Consider the following 22450-nt stretch of genomic DNA (forward strand, 5'->3'; position numbering starts at 1 on the left):
CCACATCCGTCGAGGGCGGGGGAGAGTTTTGTATGCATCTCTTTGTGTGGAGTAAAGGTGGTCTAGGATTTTTTGTCCCTGGTTGCACATGTGACATGCAGGTAAAAATTTGGTAAAACTAATGTAAGTTTGCCTGCATTAAAGTCCCCGGCCACAAGGAGCGCCGCTTCTGAGTGAGCATTTTCTTCTTTGCTTATGGCCTTATAGAGTTGGTTGAGAGCGGTCTTAGTGCCTGCTTTGTTCTGTGGTGGTAAATAGACAGCTACGAATAATACAGATGAGAACTCTCTTGGTAGATAGTGTGGTCCACAGCTTATCATAAGGTACTCTACCCAGGTCAGCAATACCTCAAGACTTATTTAATATTAGACATTGCGCACTAGCTGTTATTGACAAAAAGACACACACCCCCACCCCTCGTCTTACCAGAGGTAGCGTCTCTGTTCTGCCAGTGCATGGAAAATCCCGCTAGCTCTATATTGTCCGTATCTTCGTTCAGTCACGTCTCAGTGAAACATAAAATGTTACAGTTTTCAATGTCCCTTGGTAGGATAATCTTAATCGTAGGTCATCAATTTTATTTTCCAAATATTGCACGTTAGTAAGAAGAACAGATGGCAGTGGGAGTTTACTCGCTTGCCTACGGATTCTTAGAAGGTTGCCCGATCTGCGGCCCCTTTTCTGGCATCTTTTCTTCACACAAAAGGCATGGATCTGGGCCTGTTCCAGTGAAAGCAGGATATCCTTCTAGTCGGACTCGTTAAAGGAAAAAGATTTATCCAGTCCGCCGTGAGTAATCGCTTTTCAGATGTCCAAAAGTTAAATAAGTTATTTTCGGTCATAAGCAACATTATGTACACAATAAGTAAAACAAATAATTTACACAAAACGCAAAAAGAACAAACAATAGCACATTTAGTTGGGAGAAAGTAAAACTTAGGCTATGTTCTTCGGTCGTCATCTTGTTCCATGATCATACACATTACACACACACACACACTTTTACACTCATAACTTGCTGCTGCTACTTTGTTCGTTATTTTACTCGTATTATTATTATTATCTGTCCTATCTTTAACCTGCCTTCATGTACATAGCTACCTCAATAACCTTGTACCTCTGCACATTGATCTGGTACTGGTACTCCCTGTATATAGCTCCATTCTTGTGTATTTTATTCCTCTTGTGTTACTATTTTGTTTCGTATTATTATTTTTAAACTCTGCATTGTTAGGAAGGGCTGGTAAGCAAGCATTTCACGGTAACGTCTATACCAGTTGTCATCGGCGCATGTGACAAGATTTGATTTGTTCACGTGCGTTTCTGCCATCTCATTGGCTAGAATGGTCCCACCCAATCTCGCCTACTCCCACCTGCCTTCTATCTTTGAGGACACTTTATTTTGTATTTATTTATTATACAAAATTATCAGCGATCAACAACTTACATCCCTACATCAAACATGTCAAACAAAACAAAACACAGGTATAAATAAGAAAATACTAAAAAAATATACATTACAACATTTTAGTGCACAGAAAATGTCTAATTAAAATGATTCAGGAAGATGTTATTCTGTTTGTTATTAACTATGGATAATGTCTTAACAAGATGATTAAATTCAATCATAAATATTAGTAATTTTGGTAGAGAATTCTGGAATTTTTGTTTGTGTTTAAAGTATTTGGCAACAAGAATAACATCATTCACAATCATTTCAATGGTCTTGTTATCATTGCAATAGTAACATATTATATCCTTCATGTCAAAAACATGGGTAGTGTTAAAAAAGCTAAATAAGTATTCTGCAAGGTTTTCCCCAAAATCTATCAAAAATGTACATTTCTAGAACAAGTGTGTAAGATTTTCACCTTCTTTTTCGCAATATCATAAACAATAGTCTTTTACACATTCAAAATTGCATTTTATATATTAATATGGTTTAAGGGGGCACTTTTGTCATGACGACAAGGTGAAGGTCCTCTACTCAAAGAGCACAACAGAATCGTTCAGATTGACCAAAGCACCACATATAACAACCATCTCGTATAATTGAGGGATGTCTCCTTTCATATCTCGAAAAGGAAAAAGTAGAAGGAGCAGAATCTGATGCTGCTGCAGCATTGCTCATCTTCACAGTGGGATTCCAGTCGACATGGGTGTCTTGATAGAGGTCAGCTGGTGAACCTACAGTAGTACATAAACAAATGAAAAGCTTCAGGTCATCTATACCATCAGGGCTCTTAATTCTTTGGTCATGTTTAATTCATTCATGTGTTTTAGTGTCATATAAATATTGAATTTATTGTTTGTCTTGAACAACCAATAGTCAACACATCAGGTTGTCCTATCCCATTGAGACTTTTGTCGTATTCTGTAATGTCCATACATTTTCCCTCCTCCTATGAATACATTTAAACAAATTATCATTGGGTTATCATATGAATAAATGAATATATTATAACCACTGGAGTTTTTCTTTGAATACAATAATGTCCTCCAGGCTATGTGGACGTCATATTGTACAATTTGCTTCTCTCCTTTTCATGGTCAAAGCTAGAAGGGATACAGTTTTTGTCAAATTAACATCATATTTGACATTTCGTAGCAGATTATGAGAATTTAGGCAGCAGGTTAGGATAATTAGGTTATGTAAATGAAAGGGGTTAGGGTTAGCTAAAATGCAACAAAAAAATGTTTTTTGAACAATTTGACTAAAGCTGGATCCCTTTTATCCAGGACCCCTTTTTCATAGGGCTAGATTACATGGTTGCATTCAAGACAAGGTCGTTTTTACTGATCTGTTGTCAGTGTCAGTAGAGTAGGTCTAGGCTACCATCGTATTGAAAAAGATTCTGCTAATTTCTGCAGTCATATAAAGTGTAGTTTAATTGCATTAAATGCGTATCAAAGGCCACGTCTCTGATATAGCCTATAAACCTATGACACTACGCGCTTATTAATAACCTAAATTAGCACTATCCAATTTACTCATAACATTAGGAATAGTATGCTTACATTTGTCTGCAAATGTAAGCATGATAGACTACAAGCTATCTAGCCAGATAATTTTGGATCACTGAATGTTGTTGTTAACTGATTATTTTAACTGCTAAACTAAACTCGAAATCGATCAGACTTGATTTACCAGTGATGAAATGATCGTAGCAGACCAGTTACTGACAGCCGTCTGAGTTCAGGTCTTGACGGGCAAAAGGTTTCTTTGCTTTTGTGACAGTTCTTGAGTCTTATCTTGGTGTCACCAATGGTGTTTTATGATTGCGGGGAATCTGTAAACATGTTTTTTTCGTTGTCTTTCCTGCCTTGTTAGAGCAGGCAAATACTCAAAATGACCGTGGTGATGAATCAACTAGTTTTAGGCACTGTTACCATGCAGTTTGGCGTAGCCACTCTGTTGTGGTCGAAGAATTATAGCGGTGGTCTTCCAACATGGCAGCCGGGAGGCGTCGTAAGTCAAATCCTCTATTGTTTCAATGGTCACTCGACTATCTTGTCAATATAATAGAACGTCTTTGGTGGTACACACGGGCCGCTACGTGGTTGGCGCTGATTGGTTCAATACGAATGCCTTGTGTACCGGAAGTAAATGTTGAGAACTGATGTGTATCGGGAATTATTTCAGCCCACGGCGTGAAAGAAGATGGACACACTACATAAACTAAAACAATTTGATGCTTATCCGAAAACTCTTGAGGATTTCCGAATTAAAACATGCAGCGGAGCTACGGGTGAGTGGTTTTGGGTAGACTTTTGGTAGCGCTTAGCTACTTGCAGAACACATACTGTCCCCAGTAGCTAGCTAGTGGGACTAGGATCACTGTGTTTGGGCTAGCATTCTAGATCTGTCAGACTAGAGAGCAGAACATATTACTATGTAGTTTGCAAAAACTCTATGTGATTTGGTGATATTCTGACATTTTTCTTTCCCCTTTTTGAAGTCACCATCATAAGTGGTCTCATCATGTTGATCCTGTTCTTCTCAGAGTTGCAGTATTATCTCACTAAGGAGGTAGGTTAATGTAACGTTACATCTTCAAAAAATAGTCAGGGAACATGTTAAGTGTGCCAGTCAAATACGTGGGTAAGAAGCTAGCTCTGTATGGATCACACTTGTAAACGTAAGGATATTCTAATGGAGAACTATGACAACAAGGAACTATAACAGCTAGCAAGCCAACTTTGCATACAACTATTATTGTGGTTTGTATACTCTATAACAGTGGTATTCAAACTTTTTCAGGTGAGCCCTTTGCAATTACATTTATTATTTTTTTGTAATCAAATGTACAGTTAATTGCCACCAGGGCAACTGGGAATGCTCAACATTCCAATGGTGGGCATGGTGCTGAAATGCAATGACTAGCCAAAAGGATCCTACTCAAGTTAATGTGTCTCTTGAGTCGGAATGGCGCTATGCCGGTGTTGTGCCGAAACCCCTCCCCCTCGTGTGAACGCGCGCACACACTCAATTCTTCATTGCTGCGACTTGCTTGCTAGTTGAGATTGCTGCTCTTCACTCCGTTGTCAGTTTAGCCTACATTTCACTGATTTTAGTTGCAGAAGGCATGTTTTATTTGTGTCCTTCAAGGCAGCTGTCAATGATCAGAATAGGCAATCTAAATGAATAATTAATGTATGTGTGTTATATTAAACGGAGTGAGTAAAATGTAGGCATGCAAACATTTCAGAACAACTACTAATCGAATAAGACATGGGAGAGATGACGAATTTTAGCAAAGAGATTTATTTATAGATTAATACACTCGACACATAGCCACACCGAAAACTGCAGACATTACTAGTGCCTTCCCCACGATCAAACCGCAATACAAATTACAATGAAACGCAGCCTAACGTGATCATTGACAGCTGCCTTAAAGGACACAAATAAAACATGCTTTCTGCTACTAAGATCAGTGAAATGTAGGCTAAACTGACAACGGAGTGAAAAGCAGAAATCCCAACTAGCAAGCAAGTCGCAGGAATGAAGAATTAAGTGTGCTGGGGGAGATTTTCGGCACAACACCGGAATGTAGACAGTCAGGGCTCAGCGCGTTATAGGTCTGGGATAATGTACCTCAATCCAGGATGGAATATGTCGTTGTACATATTCATCCCGAAATTATGAAAGGTGACTCGAGAATATTGAAATACTGCTAGATTTGAATTAAATTGCCGTTTTGCCAGCATGCTAGGCTAGCTAATGCTATAACAGCCTATTCGATTCCATTAAAATGGTACGCCTATTATTTGGTTGAGTAACTACCGGAAGTGTTGAATGCAGTTTTGTTAGTATTACCTAGCCTAGCATTCTGACGAAAACTGATGTTTGTTTAAAAACTAGCACTATTTCAATCTTCTCGATTCACCTTTAATCATTTCGGGATTGAGGTACATTTTCCTAGCCATATAACGTTAACGTTACTGCGCTGGGCTCTGGCTTTCCACATTCCGGCATAGGGCCTTTCCAACTGGAGAGAGAAATGAACGAGTCGAATCCTTTTGGCTAGCCAGTTTGAGGATAATTGGAACATCACTATCATTTTATGTTATAATTATTTAGCCATCTGTCATAACGTTTACTTAATCTATGAGGCCCGGTAAGCACTTTAGATACCATTGTTTTATGACTTGCAAAATATGAATGTTGTTCTGCCAACACAGGTCCATCCTGAATTGTTTGTGGACACATCACGAGGAGACAAACTGAAAATCAACATTAATGTGATATTTCCTAACATGCCGTGTGCCTGTAAGTAACTTTGGAAAAAACCGAGCATGCATCATCACATTTGACAAACTTACACCTGCACAATTAACCCCTATATGTGCATGTTTATGTGATATTATAAAACAGTTGCATAAATTGACAAAATGCCTCCGTAAAATCTAAAGTAATCTTTTTGGGGGTTATGCATGAAGCAATGTGGTGATTTCACAGTTGAAGTATGTGACATTTGTAACATCACTGACCTTCAGATCTCAGCATTGATGCCATGGATGTTGCTGGAGAGCAGCAGTTGGATGTGGAACACAACCTGTTCAAGCAAAGGCTCGACAAGGATGGCAATCCTGTCACTACAGAGGCAGAGAAGCATGGTAACCATATTGCTAATAGCTTGCTTGTAATTCTGTTCTATTACTTGAAGAGCATTCTACACCATGGAATGCGGCATAGGTTTTCCCTCTTGGGAAAACAAGATATATGAATTGTATTGAATAGTAAATTTTTTCACTGGGTCATGGATATTGTTTTGTTGTCATCTCTCATGTAGATTTGGGACAAGAGGAAGGTGAACCTTTTGACCCTAGTAAGCTAGATCCTGAGCGGTGTGAAAGCTGCTATGGAGCAGAGACAGAGGATTTGAAGTGAGTTCCCATGACTGGAATGCCCTCCAGAATGCCTTCCCAGGCTTTACAGATCATACTTCCCATGACCAAAGACAGACAATGAGGTTTCCCTGTCAATCTCAGAGCTTAAATCCCTTGCCTGTGAAATTGGACTTGTTAGAAAGAATCCATGAAAACTTGTACTTATTTGACCCCTAAACTCTTTTGCAGAACATAGGCTATCACAACAAATTAGCTCATCTTTTGTCCACAGTGTGATTGTGATAGTATGTGTTAAATTGACATATTGCTTATGCTTTTGCGTAGGTGCTGTAACACCTGCGATGACGTACGGGAAGCCTATCGCAGGCGAGGCTGGGCCTTCAAGAACCCTGACACCATCGAGCAGTGCAAGAGGGAGGGCTTCAGCCAGAAGATGCAGGAGCAGAAGAACGAGGGTTGCCAGATCTATGGCTTTCTTGAGGTCAACAAGGTAACTAGTCTTATAGTCTGATGCTTTGGCTAAGTTCATAATCAGAAAGAATAGTCAGTACTCACACTGATTAACACGTCATAAAAGGAATGTGTTTTGTTTAATGGCTGACAATGTTTCGACTTTCAATTGCCTGGCTTTCAAATGGTCAGACAGTGTTGAAAACAACATGATTTGAAATGAATCATCACCTTTTGGGAACAGAATTATAGATGTGGTTATATAAAATTAAGGATGGAAATGTGCTGCCACTGAGATTTAATACTTTATGAGGTGCTTTAATGCATTCGTACACTTTCAATCTGCAAATGTTATGTTAATTGTTAGACTTTTTTCTGAACTCTTCAATTTGTCTTTTTTTTGATAGGTGGCAGGAAATTTCCACTTTGCACCTGGAAAGAGTTTCCAGCAGTCCCATGTTCATGGTAAGACCTGATATCAATTATCTACCTAAGGAAAATAGAAGTTCTGTGCTTTCTGTCAATCCTCTGAATTGCTTAGAGATGAAACGGGTAGACTGATTTTTGGATTGGAATTCTAAATTTGCTTACTTGCTACAAGAAATACCTTGCGGTTTATTAAACCAGTCTGTGTCTCAGACCAGATTTAGGTACAGACCCTCTTGTAGTGTAGAGTTTGCCCCTAGTCACTAGACCAGTAAAGACATTTCTAGTGCATCTGTTACTAGTCTTTCCAGTAAAACATTTGGTTAATGGTCTTTTTCCTCTTTCATAATTCCTTTCATTTTCTTGACTTCTTCCCTTCTTTCCTCCTCCGGATCAATCATTAGTCATTAATTGTATCTTATTTTTTATTTCATGAAAACATCTGACCTTTATATCTTTGTGGCACAGGTGAAAAAATGTGTCAAACTAAGTAGCTATTTTTTCCCCCCACATATAAATGTAACATTGTGATTGTAAATTGAGACTCACTTGCTTTATCATTAATGTTGCCTACTAATAACACCAATATACTTATTTTGCATTGACAGTTACACTCTATTTGAAAATTAAATAATGTGAAATATATTAATTTGTTTGCAATCAGATTGCCAATGGATTTTTAAAAATTCAATTGGTGTAATCTTGAGCTTCTTGACAAAATTTACTACAATGTCACTGATGTAACCTTTGTTACTGTGAATACAGGCCAAATTAATTTAAAAGTATGTATTTGTGATTGAAGAAAAATGGAAGGTACTGCTTTCATTTGATTGACCTTAAGAATTTCTCAAGAATTGCTGATAAAGTTACATGGTACATAACCAGATGAAGTTGTAAGCCCTAAGTACTATTCTCTCAACTTGCTTGGGGGCATTGAAAGGTGTCCTTTGTCATTATGAACAACGTGTACCGAAAGTTTAGAGCAAACGTTTCACCAGCTTAAAGCTGCTTTAATTTTCTATTTTATTCGGTGGACTAGTACAACTTTCTCTGTCTGGTTTTTGCCTTTAAGCAGACAATCTCCTTGTGATAAGAATTTGGCCGTATATGAAATGCCAGATGTGATGAACCCCCTTCAGAGACTGGCTTTTTCTGTGTAGCCCAACATGCGTCATATAGTGACTCTTCTCTCTTCTTTCTGCAGTGCACGCTGTGGAAAGTAAGTCCATCATTTTGTAGCTTTTATTTTTGTAGTAAACACCACCCCCCACTAGCCTGGTCCCAGATTGTTTTGTGTTCTTGCCTACTCCATTGCTGTCCTTGTCCAGCCAAAGACCAAGTTTGGCATGACTGGGCCTTTTCTCAATTGGATTTGCTCAACTCCTGCGTCCTCTCTCGCCCCCTTTTGAAAAAAAAAAAGTCTAATGTAATCAAGGAGAAGGAACGTGGATTAAAAATTAGTTTGTATGAAATTACTCTCACGCGTCATCAGGCAAATTTAAGTTTACAGGGGTTGAATCCCAAAATGTGTGAAGTGATAAAACATTTGGCTAGTTGTGCATGACATTTTATTTGTGCAAAGGTATAAGTAGCATATCGTTTTTAAATGTTTGCGTGCTTTTCTCCTTCGAAAAAACAACTGCTTCAAAGGGGGTGTGGTAGATATCCAAACTCTTCAGGCGAAGGACCCTAGTAGGATACACATTATTCTCGATGAAAGGTGGCTATCGAGGAGGGGAGGATACTCTTCCGTTCATCTACTAACAAATTGACACTCTCCTCGACCACATCAGTTTCTGGGTAACGGAGGAGAGAGGATGGACTTCGGCTCAAATGCGGAAAGGCCGATGAGTTACCATGAATTGGCATGATAGCACAAACAGACTGACACTCGGGCCACATCCCCCTCACATCACTGCCTTCTAAATTGCCCAGTCAAATATCAAGCTTTGTATTTGAAGAGGTTGTCAGTCAGAATTCACCTGGTTACTTAAAGCCTAGTAAAGACAACCAAAGCTGCTTCTAACTGATTTGAAACTGTCCTTTTGAATAACCAGCATGTGATTGTTGGTTTGATCTTTTAATTCAGGTGGTACAAGCAGTAATCAAGAACACATCGCATTTGAGGGCTCTGTGCTCAACAATAACTTGTAATGGGAGAGCTGTAGATTATGGCAATAGTAAACCCTCATACTCTGGGTACACAGAACATATACAGTAACTGATGTTCTATCAGATCACAGCATTACTGACATATTGTCTCATTTTAATTTCAGTTCATGATCTGCAGAGCTTTGGACTAGACAATGTAAGTACATTTAAAAAAAAAATGTCTTTCCAAGGCAGTGTTTTCCATACCTCTTTAAGTGCTTATTTGTGTTTCTTGTGTCCTACAGATCAACATGACTCACTTGATCAAGCATCTATCCTTTGGGAGGGACTACCCTGGTATCGTCAATCCTTTGGATGGCACCGACGTTGCAGCACCACAAGGTTAGTAATTATCCCATTCGTCAAATTCCCCACACCTAGCATTTGACTTAGACCTACTACCAGCAATTGAAATCATAGCCTTTATTGACAGACTTTGTCTAAGAACTATGGCATGGAAATTTGGACATGGGAATAAGAGTTATTACAAAAGTCCCGTTGTGTAATTATAAGTGCCGTAGAGGTGGTCTCTGCAGCAGATGTCCATCCCAATGGACATTAATGTACCCAACGTGCCTCCGCTCTGCGTCATCTTCCCAACTCCTCCCATCAGCTCTCTGCCTCTCAGGCCAACCCTGAGGGCAGTAAGAATACAGCATTTGAACAAAATCACATAACACTATTGAGTTCTATTGAACAAACTACAATATGTAGTTTGGATGGCTGCAACAATCTTATCAAAACTGATATAGTAAAGAAATCAGTGATGCCCAAGTACAGACTGTGGCATTCTTATGACATGTCTTGCATTTCAGTGTAGGCTTACTTGTGAAAGGTAAGTAGTTACCTTAGCTAGCTTACCTTATACAGGAAAATGTTCCAAACATGACACCAGCTGCCATCCCAACTGCAAAGCCCATCATGAATCCCATTTAAAACCTCCTCCGTATAGCCACAGAGTTTCTAAAAGCCAGAGGCGCAACATCGAGAGACTTCCGGGAACGTTAGCGAAACGGACCAGGCTGGGTTTTGGGGTTTGAGAAGTCAATGGGTGTTTCTCAATATGTATATTACCGTGCTCCACACTCTCATGGTCCGAGTGCATTCTCTTGAGTACGTTCTTGTGAGGACGAGTGTGTGGAGAATACATAAAACAATATATTTTAGAAGCACTCTCTCCCCCTACTGTATTACCTCACGCTTGACCTAGCCATTTGCTGAACCTTCTTCCAGCCAGGGCAATAGCAAAAATAGACGAAACAACATATACACAAATCAAACATTTTACTTTATGATTGTCAGCTAGATATGTGAATCGTAATAATCTGCTTTTACGGTACACAAGTGGCTAAATTTAAGCGACAAACTAAGCTAGCGGAGTTAGCTAGCAACGTTATTTGCCCACCGAAAGCAGATTTTGAACTAATATGTTGCGACGTGCATGGCTGCATGCAGACTTTTAAACCACCTTTTATCTCAAGCTTCTGTTTACCCAGCTGCTAGCTAGCTGTGTTTTGGCTGGCTAACTGGTTAGCATGTCACCTTGGGGTGGCCTTGAAACCCTTAAAGATTTGTGTGTACAATTATTTTATTTGCAGGAACATTATTTTTTATTTTATTTAACTGGGGAAGTCTTAAGAACAAATTCTTATTTAAAATGACTGCCTACCCCGGCCAAACCCGGATGACACTGGGCCAATTGTGCACCGCCCTATGGGAATCCCAATCACGGCTGGATGTGATACAGCCTGGATTCGAACCAGGGACTGTACTGACGCCTCTTGCACTGAGATGCAGTAGTGAATTCACATTTATGAATGACATTTTGCCGTTAGCACAATTTAGATTTAAGATGTATAATTGTTTTTCTTTATCCTTATTATAGTTAAGGAAACCGAGCAGAACATTCTCCCATAACAAACAAAAGTCATCAAGAATATTAACAAATATAAAACTGTAGATATCTTTCCATTTCTTTACATGTAGACATTGCCAAAATAAATGCAGAACTCTTTCTGGATGCTCAACACGAAGTACCATTTGTATTTTTTGAGTTTCTTCAGGTAATCGTTCTGAGAGGCCTCTGACTTTAACAAGCAGGTATTTGTGTGGTAATAACCAGCCAATTTTTTTCCCAACAGATATTATTGACCAATGTATTCCAGTAAATTGTGACACGGTATTGATACAAAATCCCTTTGAAATAAAACACGTGTAGACCTGTTGTTCTGAGGGAGCAAATGTTTACGATTTTGTAGCGTCACCCTCGCTTAATCCAGTTATCTCAAGAAGGCGAGGTCTTGTTACACCTCTAAACAACATGAGTTACAGATGGAATAGTATCAAAGACTATGGAGAACTCTAAGTGTAACCGGGATCTTGTAACGAGAAAATAAATTCTCTATCTCCTCATAATTAACAATCCTTCTGTGTTAAAAAGTTGACTCACCTGCAGGATATGACTAGTTCTTAGAATAGACTTGTTTCTACACAAAATATCCTTCTTGTTCCCGATGAAATATCTATGCATGGTCATTAATATATATTAATGACCACGCTAAGAATACTTGACTTAGCCACAGAGTTGTATTGTCTTTGACATGGTTTATAGTGAAATGTAGGTTTTATCAGCATAGCTATGTTCTAATTCTACGGTTATCAGTCACTTGAAGACAACCTTTTCTTTTTCGATGATACTTGAAAATGCTTTTCGAGCAGGCGGCCATTACTTGAAGTCGACAGTTAGCTGAGGGGGTGTGTAGCCAGCTAATTATGTGATGTTAAAGCTATAGCACCTCCTCGTGTTCACGCTGAGTGGAATGTTGCGTTTGTCCAGACTACATGTGCGCTGCCTCAGCAAATTATAGAAACATCGATTTGTTTTATTCCAGCTTCCATGATGTATCAGTACTTTGTGAAGATTGTCCCAACCATCTACGTGAAATGGGATGGAGAGGTGAGTATATGTTGGACATGACAGCAGTGAAATGTAGGTATTTCACAGAGTTAATCTTATCGCTATATTAATTAAATTTGATTTATTTTATATTTCCCTTTGCATGGCTGTATTTGTACATGTTAACGTACTTGGGCATCAAACAAGGACATTCTATTACTTGTCTTACAGGTGGTTAAAACAAACCAATTCTCTGTAACGCGACATGAGAAAGTAGCCAATGGGCTGATCGGAGACCAGGGCCTACCTGGTGTGTTTGTATTATATGAACTCTCCCCTATGATGGTCAAATTCACAGAGAAACAGCGGTAGGTAGCTTCAAACATTATTTTGTGTATGTGGACACTAACATTTGTGGATTCAGCTATTTCAGCCACACCCGTTGCTGACAGGTGTATAAAATCGAGCACACAGCCATGCAATCTACATAGACAAACATTGGCAGTAGAATAGCCTTTACTGAAGAGCTCAGTCACTTTCAACGTAGCACCGTCAAAGGATGCCACCTTTGAATAAATGATCATGACATCTTAAGTAAGATAATAATGGAAGTTCAATAAGTTAGTGGCCATTTGCCTCTTGTGCTTTAAAATGAATCAGAGGAGTGCCGAGATTCATAGGGATGGTATTGGTGTGCCAGAAATTATCAAACTAGTGCCTATTCATTTATAGAAAAAGTGCCTACTAGTGCCTATTCATTCTTTTAATATAAAAAAAACTTGGTAAAAAATACTTATTTTAAACTGTACAGTCACCAAGTACACAGAATGATCACAACTTCAACAGTTCTTCATTTGGCGTCTCCAGCGGCCTCAACTTTCGCCTCAGCCTTGGCATCACCGGCATCATCAACAAGTCAGTTTATCAGATTTCTGCCCTGCTGTAAACGTCTATGCGCAACAGCTGCTCAGCTGCAAAGTGGTAGGCCACACAAGCTCACAGAACGGGACCGCCAAGTGCTGAAGCACGTAGCGTGTAAAAATCGTCTGTCTTCGGTTGCAACACTCAATACCGAGCCTCTGGAAGGAATGTCAGCACAAGAACTGTTCATCAGGAGCTTCATGAAATGGGTTTCCATGGCCGAGCAGCCGTGCACACAAGCCTGAGATCACCATGTGCAATGCCAAGCGTTGGCTGGAGTGGTGTAAAGTCCACCGCCATTGGACTCTGGAGCAGTGGAAACTCGTTTTCTGGAGTGATGAATCGCACTTCGCCATCTGGCAGTCCGACGATTCTGGGTTTGGCAGGAGAACGCTACCTGCCTGACTGCATAGTGCCAACTGTAAAGTTTAGTGGAGGAGGAATAATGGTCTGGGGCTGTTTTTCACGTGCTAGGCCCCTTAGTTCCAGTGAAGGGAAATCTTAACTCTACAGCATACAATGACATTCTAGATGATTCTGTGCTTCCAACTTTGTGGCAACAGTTTGGGGAAGGCCCTTTCCTGTTTCAGCATGGCAATGCCCCCGTGCACAAGGCAAGGTCCATACAGAAATGGTTTGTCGATCAGTGTGGAAAAACTTGACTGGCCTGCACAGAGGCCTGACCTCAACACCATCGAGCACCTTTGGGATGGATTGGAATGCCGACTGCGATCCAGGTCTAATCGCCCAACATCAGTGCGGACCTCACTAATGCTCTTGCGGCTGAATGGAAGCAAGTCCCCGCAGCAATGTTCCAACATCTAGTGGAAAGCCTCCCCAGAAGAGTGGTGGCTGTTATAGCAGCAAAGGGGGGACCAACGCCGTATTAATGCCCGTGATTTTGGAATGAGATGTTCAACGAGCAGGTGTCCACATAATTTTGATCGTTTGGTGTACATGACCCTCAATGGAAAGTCTGTGTAGCCTATGTAAATAGTAAGCTGTGTGTTACATCAAACATGGTTTTTTGCTCTCTTTTTTCTTCAGATCATTCACTCATTTTCTTACAGGAGTGTGTGCCATCGTAGGAGGTGTATTTACAGGTGGGCACCTCTGCAATCCCATATTTCAAATGCAGCAAACATGGCGCTCAATACATCTTTAATATAATTGTAATATTGTTTTTAATTAGTGATGGCTTTCTCAGTTTGAAGGTAGTGTATACTATGCACTACAGTGCCTTGCGTAAGTGTTCACCCCCCCTTGCCATTTTTCCTATTTTGTTGCCTTACAACCTGGAGTTAAAATAGATTTTTTGGGGTGGGGGTTGTCATTTGATTTACACAACATACCTACTACTTTGAAGATGCAACATTTTTTATTGTGAAACAAATAAGACAAACTGAACTTGAGCGTGCATAACTATTCACCCCCCCAAAGTCAATACTTTTGTAGAGCCACCTTTTGCAGCAATTACAGTTGCAAGTCTCTTGGGGTATGTCTCTATAAGCTTGGCACATCTAGCTACTGGGAGTTATGGACATTCTTCAAGGAGAATCTGCTCCAGCTCCTTCAAGTTGGATGGGTTCAATCTTCAAGTCATACCACAGATTCTCAATTAGATTGAGGTCTGGGCTTTGACTAGGCCATTCCAAGACATTTAAATGTTTTCCCTTAAACCACTCGTGTTGCTTTAACAGTATGCTTAGGGTCATTGTCCTGCTGGAAGGTGAACCTCCTTCCCACTCTCAAATCTCTGAAAGACTGAAACAGGTTTCCCTCAAGAATTTCCCTGTATTTAGCGCTATCCATCATTCCTTCAATTCTGACCAGTTTCCCAGTCCCAGCCGATGAAAAACATCCCCACAGCATGATGCTGCCACCACGCTTCACTGGGGTGATGAGAGGTGTTGGGTTTGTGCCAGACATAGCTTTTTCCTTGATGGCAAAAAGCTCATTTTTAGTCTCATCTGACCAGAGTACCTTCTTCCATATGTTTGGGGAGTATCCCACACGCATTTTGGGCAACACCAAATGTGTTTTCTCATTTTTTTTGTCTTTAAGCAATGGCTTTTTTTCAGGCCACTCTTCTGTAAAGCCCAGCTCTGGAGTGTACGGCTTAAAGTGGTCCAAACCCTGAAGGAGCTACAAAGCTCCACAGCGGAGATATCTTTGGTCTGTTGTTGCCTCTTTGATAAACGCCATCCTTGCCTGGTCAGTGAGTTTTGGTGAGCGGCCCTCTCTTGGCAGGTTTGTTGTGGTGCCATATTCTTTCAATTTTTTTAATAATGGATTTAATGTGGGATGTTCAAAGATTCTGGAAAAAAATGTATTTCTTTTTTTTTTTTAAACCAACCCCAATCTGTACTTCACAACTTTGACCCTGACCTGTTTTGAGAGCTCCTTGGTCTTCATGGTGCTGCTTGCTTAGTGGTGTTGCAGACTCTGGGGGGGCCTTTTCAGAACATGTGTGTTTCATTTTTTTATTGCACACAGGTGGATTTTATTTAATTAATTCTGTGACTTCTGAAGGTAATTGGTTGCACCAGATCTTATTTAGGGGCTTCATAGCAAAGGGGGTGAATACATATGCACGTACCACTTTTCTGTGTTTTTTTGTTGTTTTTTTTAACTAGTAATTTGTTTTAACTTCACCAATTTGGACTATTTTGTATATGTCCATTACATGAAATCCAAATAAAAAAAGCATTTAAATTACAGGTTATAATGCAACAAAATAGGAGTAATACCAAGGGGGGGTGAAATACTTTTGCAAGGCACTGTAGTACAGTTTGTTGGAATGAGCCATATGGACAGTGGCGCAACTAGATTTGTTATTTGCTTTATCTTGTATCTTTTTCCCAGTGGCTGGACTAATTGATTCGTTGATATACCACTCGGCAAAAGCCATCCAGAAGAAGATTGAACTGGGCAAGGCATCTTAGTGGAGTGTTTTGCACAAGAGCAAACCAGACTGTTCATCATTCTCCAGAAGAGCCTATCTGTAAAAGGGAAGTGACTACAAACTGACGCTAACTAACATGGCAATAAACAAAAATCTGAATAATCTCCCTCCGTATGGAAAGGAAATTTGACCGCAAAGTCTCCCATTAGTTTTTTTTGTTGTTTGTTTTTACATCCCTTGTCCATACAAATAATGAAATACCGAATCACTGGACAGAAGAGGGATTTAACAGATGTTTTTGATCACATTTGATTCATCCCCAATCCTAGCACATTGTATATCTATCAGTTGGTTCCCATATACACGTAACAAATATAAACACAACATGGAACAATTTCAAAGATTGTACTGAGTTACAGTACATATAAGGAAAAAGGTCGATAGAAATAAATTCATTAGGCGCTAATCTGGATTTCACATGACTGGGAATACTGATATGCATCTGGTCAGAGATACCTTAAAAATAGGTAGGGGCGTGGATCAGAACCAGTCAGTATATGGTGTGACCACCATTTGCCTCATGTAGAGCGACATCTCCTTCGCATAGAGTTGATCAAGCTGTTGATTGCAGTCTGTGGAACGTTGTCCCACTCCTCTTCAATAGCTATGCAAAGTTACTGGATATTGGCAGGAACTGGAACACGCTGTCTTAAACGTTGATCCAGGGCATCCCAAACATGCACAACGGGTGACATGTCTGAGTGCAAGCCATGGAAGAACTGGGACATGTTCAGCTTCCAGGAATTGTGTACAGATCCTTGTGACATGGGGCTGTACATTATCATGCTGAAACATGAGATGAATGGTGTGACAATGGACCTCAGAATCTTGTCATGACATTCAACTTGCCTACGGTGAGAAAAAAGAAGAAACCTGCGCAATGTTCTTGCTAGTGTCACTGCTCTTTATTAAGCTTTATGTATCAGCCTCAAGGTCTTCATCAGAGCTTTAAAATGCAGTTGTTGTCTGTAGCTTATGCCTGCCTATACCATAACCCCACCGCCACCATGGGGCACTCAGCAAACCACTCACCCACATAGCGCCATACACGCTGTCTGCCATCTGCCTGGTACAGTTGAAATCGGGATTCATCCATGAGGAGCACACTTCTCCAGCGTGCCAGTGGCCACTGAAGTCAGTTACAACGACAAACTGCAGTCAGGTCAAGACCGTGGTGAGGATGACGCGCATGCAGATGAGCTTCCCTGAGACGGTTTCAAACAGTTTGTGCAGAAATTCTTCAGTTGTGCAAACCCACAGTTTCATCAGCTGTCTGGGTGGCTGGGTGTCAGACGATTCCACAGGTGAAGAAGCTGGATGTGGAGGTCCTGGGCTGGCGTGGTTACACGTGGTTGCGAGGCCGGTCGGATGTACTGCCAAATTCTCTAAAACATTAAATTCTTTGGCAACCGCTCTGGTGGACATTCCTGCAGTCATCATGCCAATTGCACACTCCCTCAACTTGAGAGATCTGTGGTATTGTATAATGTGACAAAAGTGCACATTTTTAGAGTGGCCTTTCATTTTCCCCAGCACAAGTTTTACCTGTGTAATGATCATGCTGTTTAATCAGCTTCTTGATATGCCACACCTGTCAAGTGGATGGATTATCTTGACAAAGGAGAAATGTTCACAAACATTGATGTAAACACATTTGTGCACAAAATTTGCGAGAAATAAGCTTTTTGTGCTTATTTTTGGGATATTGTATTTCAGCTCATGAAACATGGTACCAACACTTTACATGTTGCGCTTATTTTTGTTCAGTGTGTATACCTTTTTGCCATTCTCATCTACCCTAAATGTACTGTCGTTGACATGTTTATCCCATCCCTTTAATTTCTAATCTCTTTGATCAATCATGGACCCTTCACTTACATAATAATTTTCTATGACAGACCGGGGCAGGACGAATGTGTTTTTTAATGTGTTAAAGGGTGTATTCATTAGTGTAAAATTTTGCTATAGAAAACTTTTTGCAACAAACAAAAGTCTTATTTGAAAATGAATTTAGGTCCTCCCAGTTTTGTCTCGTTTGGTTCCTAGTGAATACACCCCAGATTGATGGAATCTCTGACCGTCGTTGAGAGGACTACTTAAGGAGACCAGATGATGCAGTTTATTGTTCTTTTGTTGTGATTGCACATTTTGAGATCCAATTCAGGGGCCTGTGTTGAGTGAAAGTGTGTGGGGTTGAGGGAAAGTGTGTGTGTGTGAGCGCATGTGTACAGCCTATTTTCTGTGTGTGTGGGAGAGATGTATTTATATTTTGAGAATCCTCAACGGTTTTTAAAATGACAAAATAAATGTTGAATACACCAGCCTGTAATGTAGTAATTTGTGACATTTTGTGTACAGTGTCCTCTGTAAAATTCCTGTCCATGGAACAACTGAGTAAAATATACACTACCGTTCAAAAGTATGGGGTCACTTAGAGAAATGTCCTTTTTATTATTATTGTCTATTATTGTCTATTTAAAATGACATCAAATTGATCAGAAATAGTGTAGACATTGTTAATGTTGTAAATGACAATTGTAACTGTAAACGGCTGATTTTTTAAATTAAATTTACATAGGCGTACAGAGGCCCATTATCAGCAACCATCACTCCTGTGTTCCAATGGCATGTTAGCTAATCCAAGTTTATCATTTTAAAAGGCTAACTGATCATTAGAAAAACCTTTTGCAATTATGTTAGCGCAGCTAAAAACTGTTCTGATTAAAGAAGCAATAAAACTGGCCTTTAGACTAGTTGAGTATCTGGCGCATCAGCATTTGTGGGTTCGATTACAGGCTCAAAATGGCCAGAAACAAAACTTTCTTCTGAAACTCATCAGTCTATACTTGTTCTGAGAAATGAAGGCTATTCCATGTGAGAAATTCCAAAGAAACTGAAGATCTCGTACAACGCTGTGTACTACTCCCTTCACAGAACAGCACAAACTGTCTCTAACCAGAATAAAAAGAGGAGTGGGAGGCCCCGGTGCACAACTGAGCAAGAGGACAAGTTCATTAGTGTCTAGTTTGAGAAACGGACGCCTCAAAAGTCCTCAACTGGCAGCTTCTTTAAATAGTACCCGCAAAACACATCTTAACAGTGAAGAGGTGACTCCGGTATGCTGGCCTTTTAGGCAGAGTTCCTCTGTTCAGTGTCTGTGTTCTTTTGCCCATCGTAAGCATTTATTTTTATTGGCCAGTTCTTTGCAACTCTGTCTAGAAGGCCAGCATCCCGGAGTCGCTTCTTCACTGTTGCCGTTGAGACTGGTGTTTTGCGGGTACTATTTAATGAAGTTGCCAGTTGAGGACTTGTGAGGCATCTGTTTCTCAAACTAGACACTCTAATGTACTTGTCCTCTTGCTCTGTTGTGCACCGGGGCCTCCCACTCCTCTTTTTATTCTGGTTAGAGACAGTTTGTGCTGTTCTGTGAAGGGAGTAGTACACAGCGTTGTACGAGATCTTCAGTTTCTTTGCAATTTCTCGCATGGAATAGCCTTCGTTTCTGGCCATTTTGTGCCTGTATCAAACCCCAAAATGCTGATGCTCCAGATACTCAACTAGTCTAAAGAAGGCCAGTTTTATTGCTTTAATCAGAACAACAGTTTTCAGCTGTGCTAACAAAATTGTAAAAGTTTTTTTTTAATGATCAATTAACTTGATGGTTGCTGATAATGGGCCTCTGTCCGCCTATGTAGGTATTCCATAAAAAATTGTCTGTTTCCAGCTACAATAGTCATTTACAGCATTAACAATGTCTATACTGTATTTCTGATCAATTAGTTATTTTGGACAAAAAAAATTGCTTTTCTATAAAAAAACAAGGACATCTCTAAGTGACCCCAAACTTTTGAAAGGTAGTATAGATCTGAGATCTTGAACACTTGAGAAATGAAGGGTCTTTGTGAAACATCTTTCTCCATAGAATGAATGATGCTGTATATAGCTGAAGGGGACCACTTATTTGGGTTAGGGGTTTCTTGTTGATCACACATACTGAATTTGATACCATCACTCTTCTGGGTTTTGACAAATTGACAAAACACTGAAGTCTATGTTGCTGTACTGATCTCTGGAATGTCAGTGATTATTCTTCTGCACGAGACTTCCTCCAAGCTCATGTGGAATAGCCTTGGGACGAGGAGATTACAAACCAAATGATATCTGACTATAGTGGCGGCCTCACAATTACGTCTTTGTGTAAGTAGCCTACTGCTCAATATCCATTCCAGTTGGTCTGAGGTGTAACCTTTCAGCCACAAGGGGGAGTCCCAGGTCTTAATATACTCCTGAGTACACTAGTAATTGTGGTAATAACAGCTGAATAACATTATTGTGAGTAACTTCCTGTATATGTGTCACGGCCACGTATCTATGGCCCATTTTGCTCTTGAAAGCCTTGTTTTTTTATACAGGGCCTAATTTTGACACAATATGCCTGAATACGTGCATTATTCCTTAGTTACACTCAGACAATACTAATTTCCTGGGGAGTCTACAGCTGGTATTGCTTTTCCGTTGCTCGGTAACTCCCACATCCTGTCGACTGGATTGTGATGCAATCATCCACACAAGAGCACGAGGGGCTCAAAGCAAACAGCTTTGAAAAGCTGCGGATGTTTTTTTCCAGCTTAGCTGGGAGCCGTATGACCCACAGTCTGGTGAAAGGAAAGGCCATGTCAGTGAATCTGGCTCATGCCCATCATTGCCGGCGTATTTGGACTGTGAGGGAGAATAGGCATGTCTACGGAAGGATTCGGTGAGCAATATTTGAAATGGACACTCAATAGGCAGTGGTTCGCCACATCTTTTGGTACCAGAACCCCCAATCACATTTTGTTCTGCCCAAAGTACCCCCTCGTGTGCCACTGATCCTTCGACTTTATGTCTATTCCCATGTAACCCCTGTGGTTAGGCCAGGTACCCCCAGGGGTACTAATATCCCAGGTTGAGAACTACAGCTCTAATGCATAGAGGACGGAGGAAGGAAGGGAAGGTATAAGCCTATGTGTAGGGTTTTGCTGACTTCAGTCACTTTGACTTCAGTCACTTCCCTGTGACAGACACGAGACATCACTTTCACAGCTATGTTACCCAATATCACACGGAGCAACTGAATACACTCACAAAGAAATAAATATGACCATTTCTTTGAACAGATGAGCAATGTATGGCCTACACTTAACATTAACACTAGGCTAAATGGGGCCTCGTGAATGAATGAAAATGTAAAGGTGCCTCTACGGGTTAGTGGTCCTCTCCAGTTAGTTAGTCATACTCTTTTGTTTTCATTTAGGAAATGTAGAAGAGTGAGCCACAAGAAAATCTATGCCATCTGTATGTTTCCTAAACCAGAAACTCAGCATCTAGCTCCAGTGTTACAGTTAAATAAATCAAATGTGCACTCAGTAGTACAACGATTCTTTACTGCAGGAGCCGTGCAAACGCTAGTTCACTGGCCAGTCATTTTATAGCGGAGGTGATTGTGGCCTTCAGATGAACAACAACAAACGTCCTGCCTGGACGAGTGCTGCATATCAAGCGCTTACAACATTGGAAATCTATGACAAGGATTTGGATCCATGACGAGCATCGCTATGACAATAGATCTTCCAGGGGAATCAAATTGCATTTAAAGTGCTATTTGACTTTGGGCATCTTTGTAATCTATGAGGCTAATCTTGAATAAGTCCCCAGATGGGGGACTACACAAAGTGACCAGACCACAGATTATGCAGTCTTCAAAACAAAGGGCAGTGGGTTCAAAAAGAGAGAGAGAAAAGACAGAGAGGTAGTGGGGGGTAAACATTTAAAAACAGCTTACTTACCCTTAATGCTCAATGCATTCCTCATTGATTGCAGTGTTGCATTGTTTTTTTTTTTCAGGGATGTAAGGGGGCATTCAGGCCAGAAATGAAACAATGGATGATACAAAGCTTTATTGATTGGCTAATGATCTTGGGTATGTGCATGAGTGGGGGAGAGAGTGGTGTTGAGAAAAACATACGACATTATAAAATCAATCTACACAAACAAGTGCGGTTAAAATTGGCAAAACAACACTCATTTCTTTCCACAGGACCGAGGGGTGAGACAGGGATGCAGCTTAAGCCCCACCCATCTTCAACATTTATATCAACGAATTGGCGAGGGCACCAGAACAGTCTGCAGCACCTGGCCTCACCATACTAGAATCTGAAGTCAAATGTCTACTGTTTGCTGATGATCTGGTGCTTCTGTCCCCAACCAAGGAGTGCCTATAGCAGCACCTAGATCTTCTGCGCAGATTC

At 40.4% G+C, this 22450-nt stretch overlaps 1 protein-coding gene across 3 annotated transcripts in view; it reads left to right on the forward strand.

Moving 5' to 3' along the window:
* The first annotated feature begins 3597 nt into the window (after positions 1 to 3597).
* Positions 3598 to 22450, forward strand: part of LOC129814818 (endoplasmic reticulum-Golgi intermediate compartment protein 3-like) — a 38856-nt gene continuing 20003 nt past the window's right edge. The window contains exons 1-14 of one of the 3 annotated variants that reach the window (XM_055867876.1): positions 3599 to 3749; positions 3960 to 4030; positions 5686 to 5773; positions 6001 to 6120; positions 6297 to 6390; positions 6679 to 6844; positions 7212 to 7269; positions 8435 to 8449; positions 9507 to 9538; positions 9627 to 9723; positions 12273 to 12337; positions 12509 to 12645; positions 14246 to 14301; positions 16064 to 18492. In XM_055867876.1, the coding sequence (XP_055723851.1) occupies positions 3662 to 3749; positions 3960 to 4030; positions 5686 to 5773; positions 6001 to 6120; positions 6297 to 6390; positions 6679 to 6844; positions 7212 to 7269; positions 8435 to 8449; positions 9507 to 9538; positions 9627 to 9723; positions 12273 to 12337; positions 12509 to 12645; positions 14246 to 14301; positions 16064 to 16143 (1167 nt within the window). In that variant the 5' untranslated portion in view covers positions 3599 to 3661 and the 3' untranslated portion in view covers positions 16144 to 18492. Of the gene's footprint in view, positions 3750 to 3959; positions 4031 to 5685; positions 5774 to 6000; positions 6121 to 6296; positions 6391 to 6678; positions 6845 to 7211; positions 7270 to 8434; positions 8450 to 9506; positions 9539 to 9626; positions 9724 to 12272; positions 12338 to 12508; positions 12646 to 14245; positions 14302 to 16063; positions 18493 to 22450 lie in introns of those variants that run through there. The other 2 variants (XM_055867877.1, XM_055867878.1) reach the window with 2 other exon arrangements.

This window comes from Salvelinus fontinalis, chromosome 18 (assembly GCF_029448725.1).
Source record: "Salvelinus fontinalis isolate EN_2023a chromosome 18, ASM2944872v1, whole genome shotgun sequence".
Taxonomy (NCBI): domain Eukaryota; kingdom Metazoa; phylum Chordata; class Actinopteri; order Salmoniformes; family Salmonidae; genus Salvelinus; species Salvelinus fontinalis.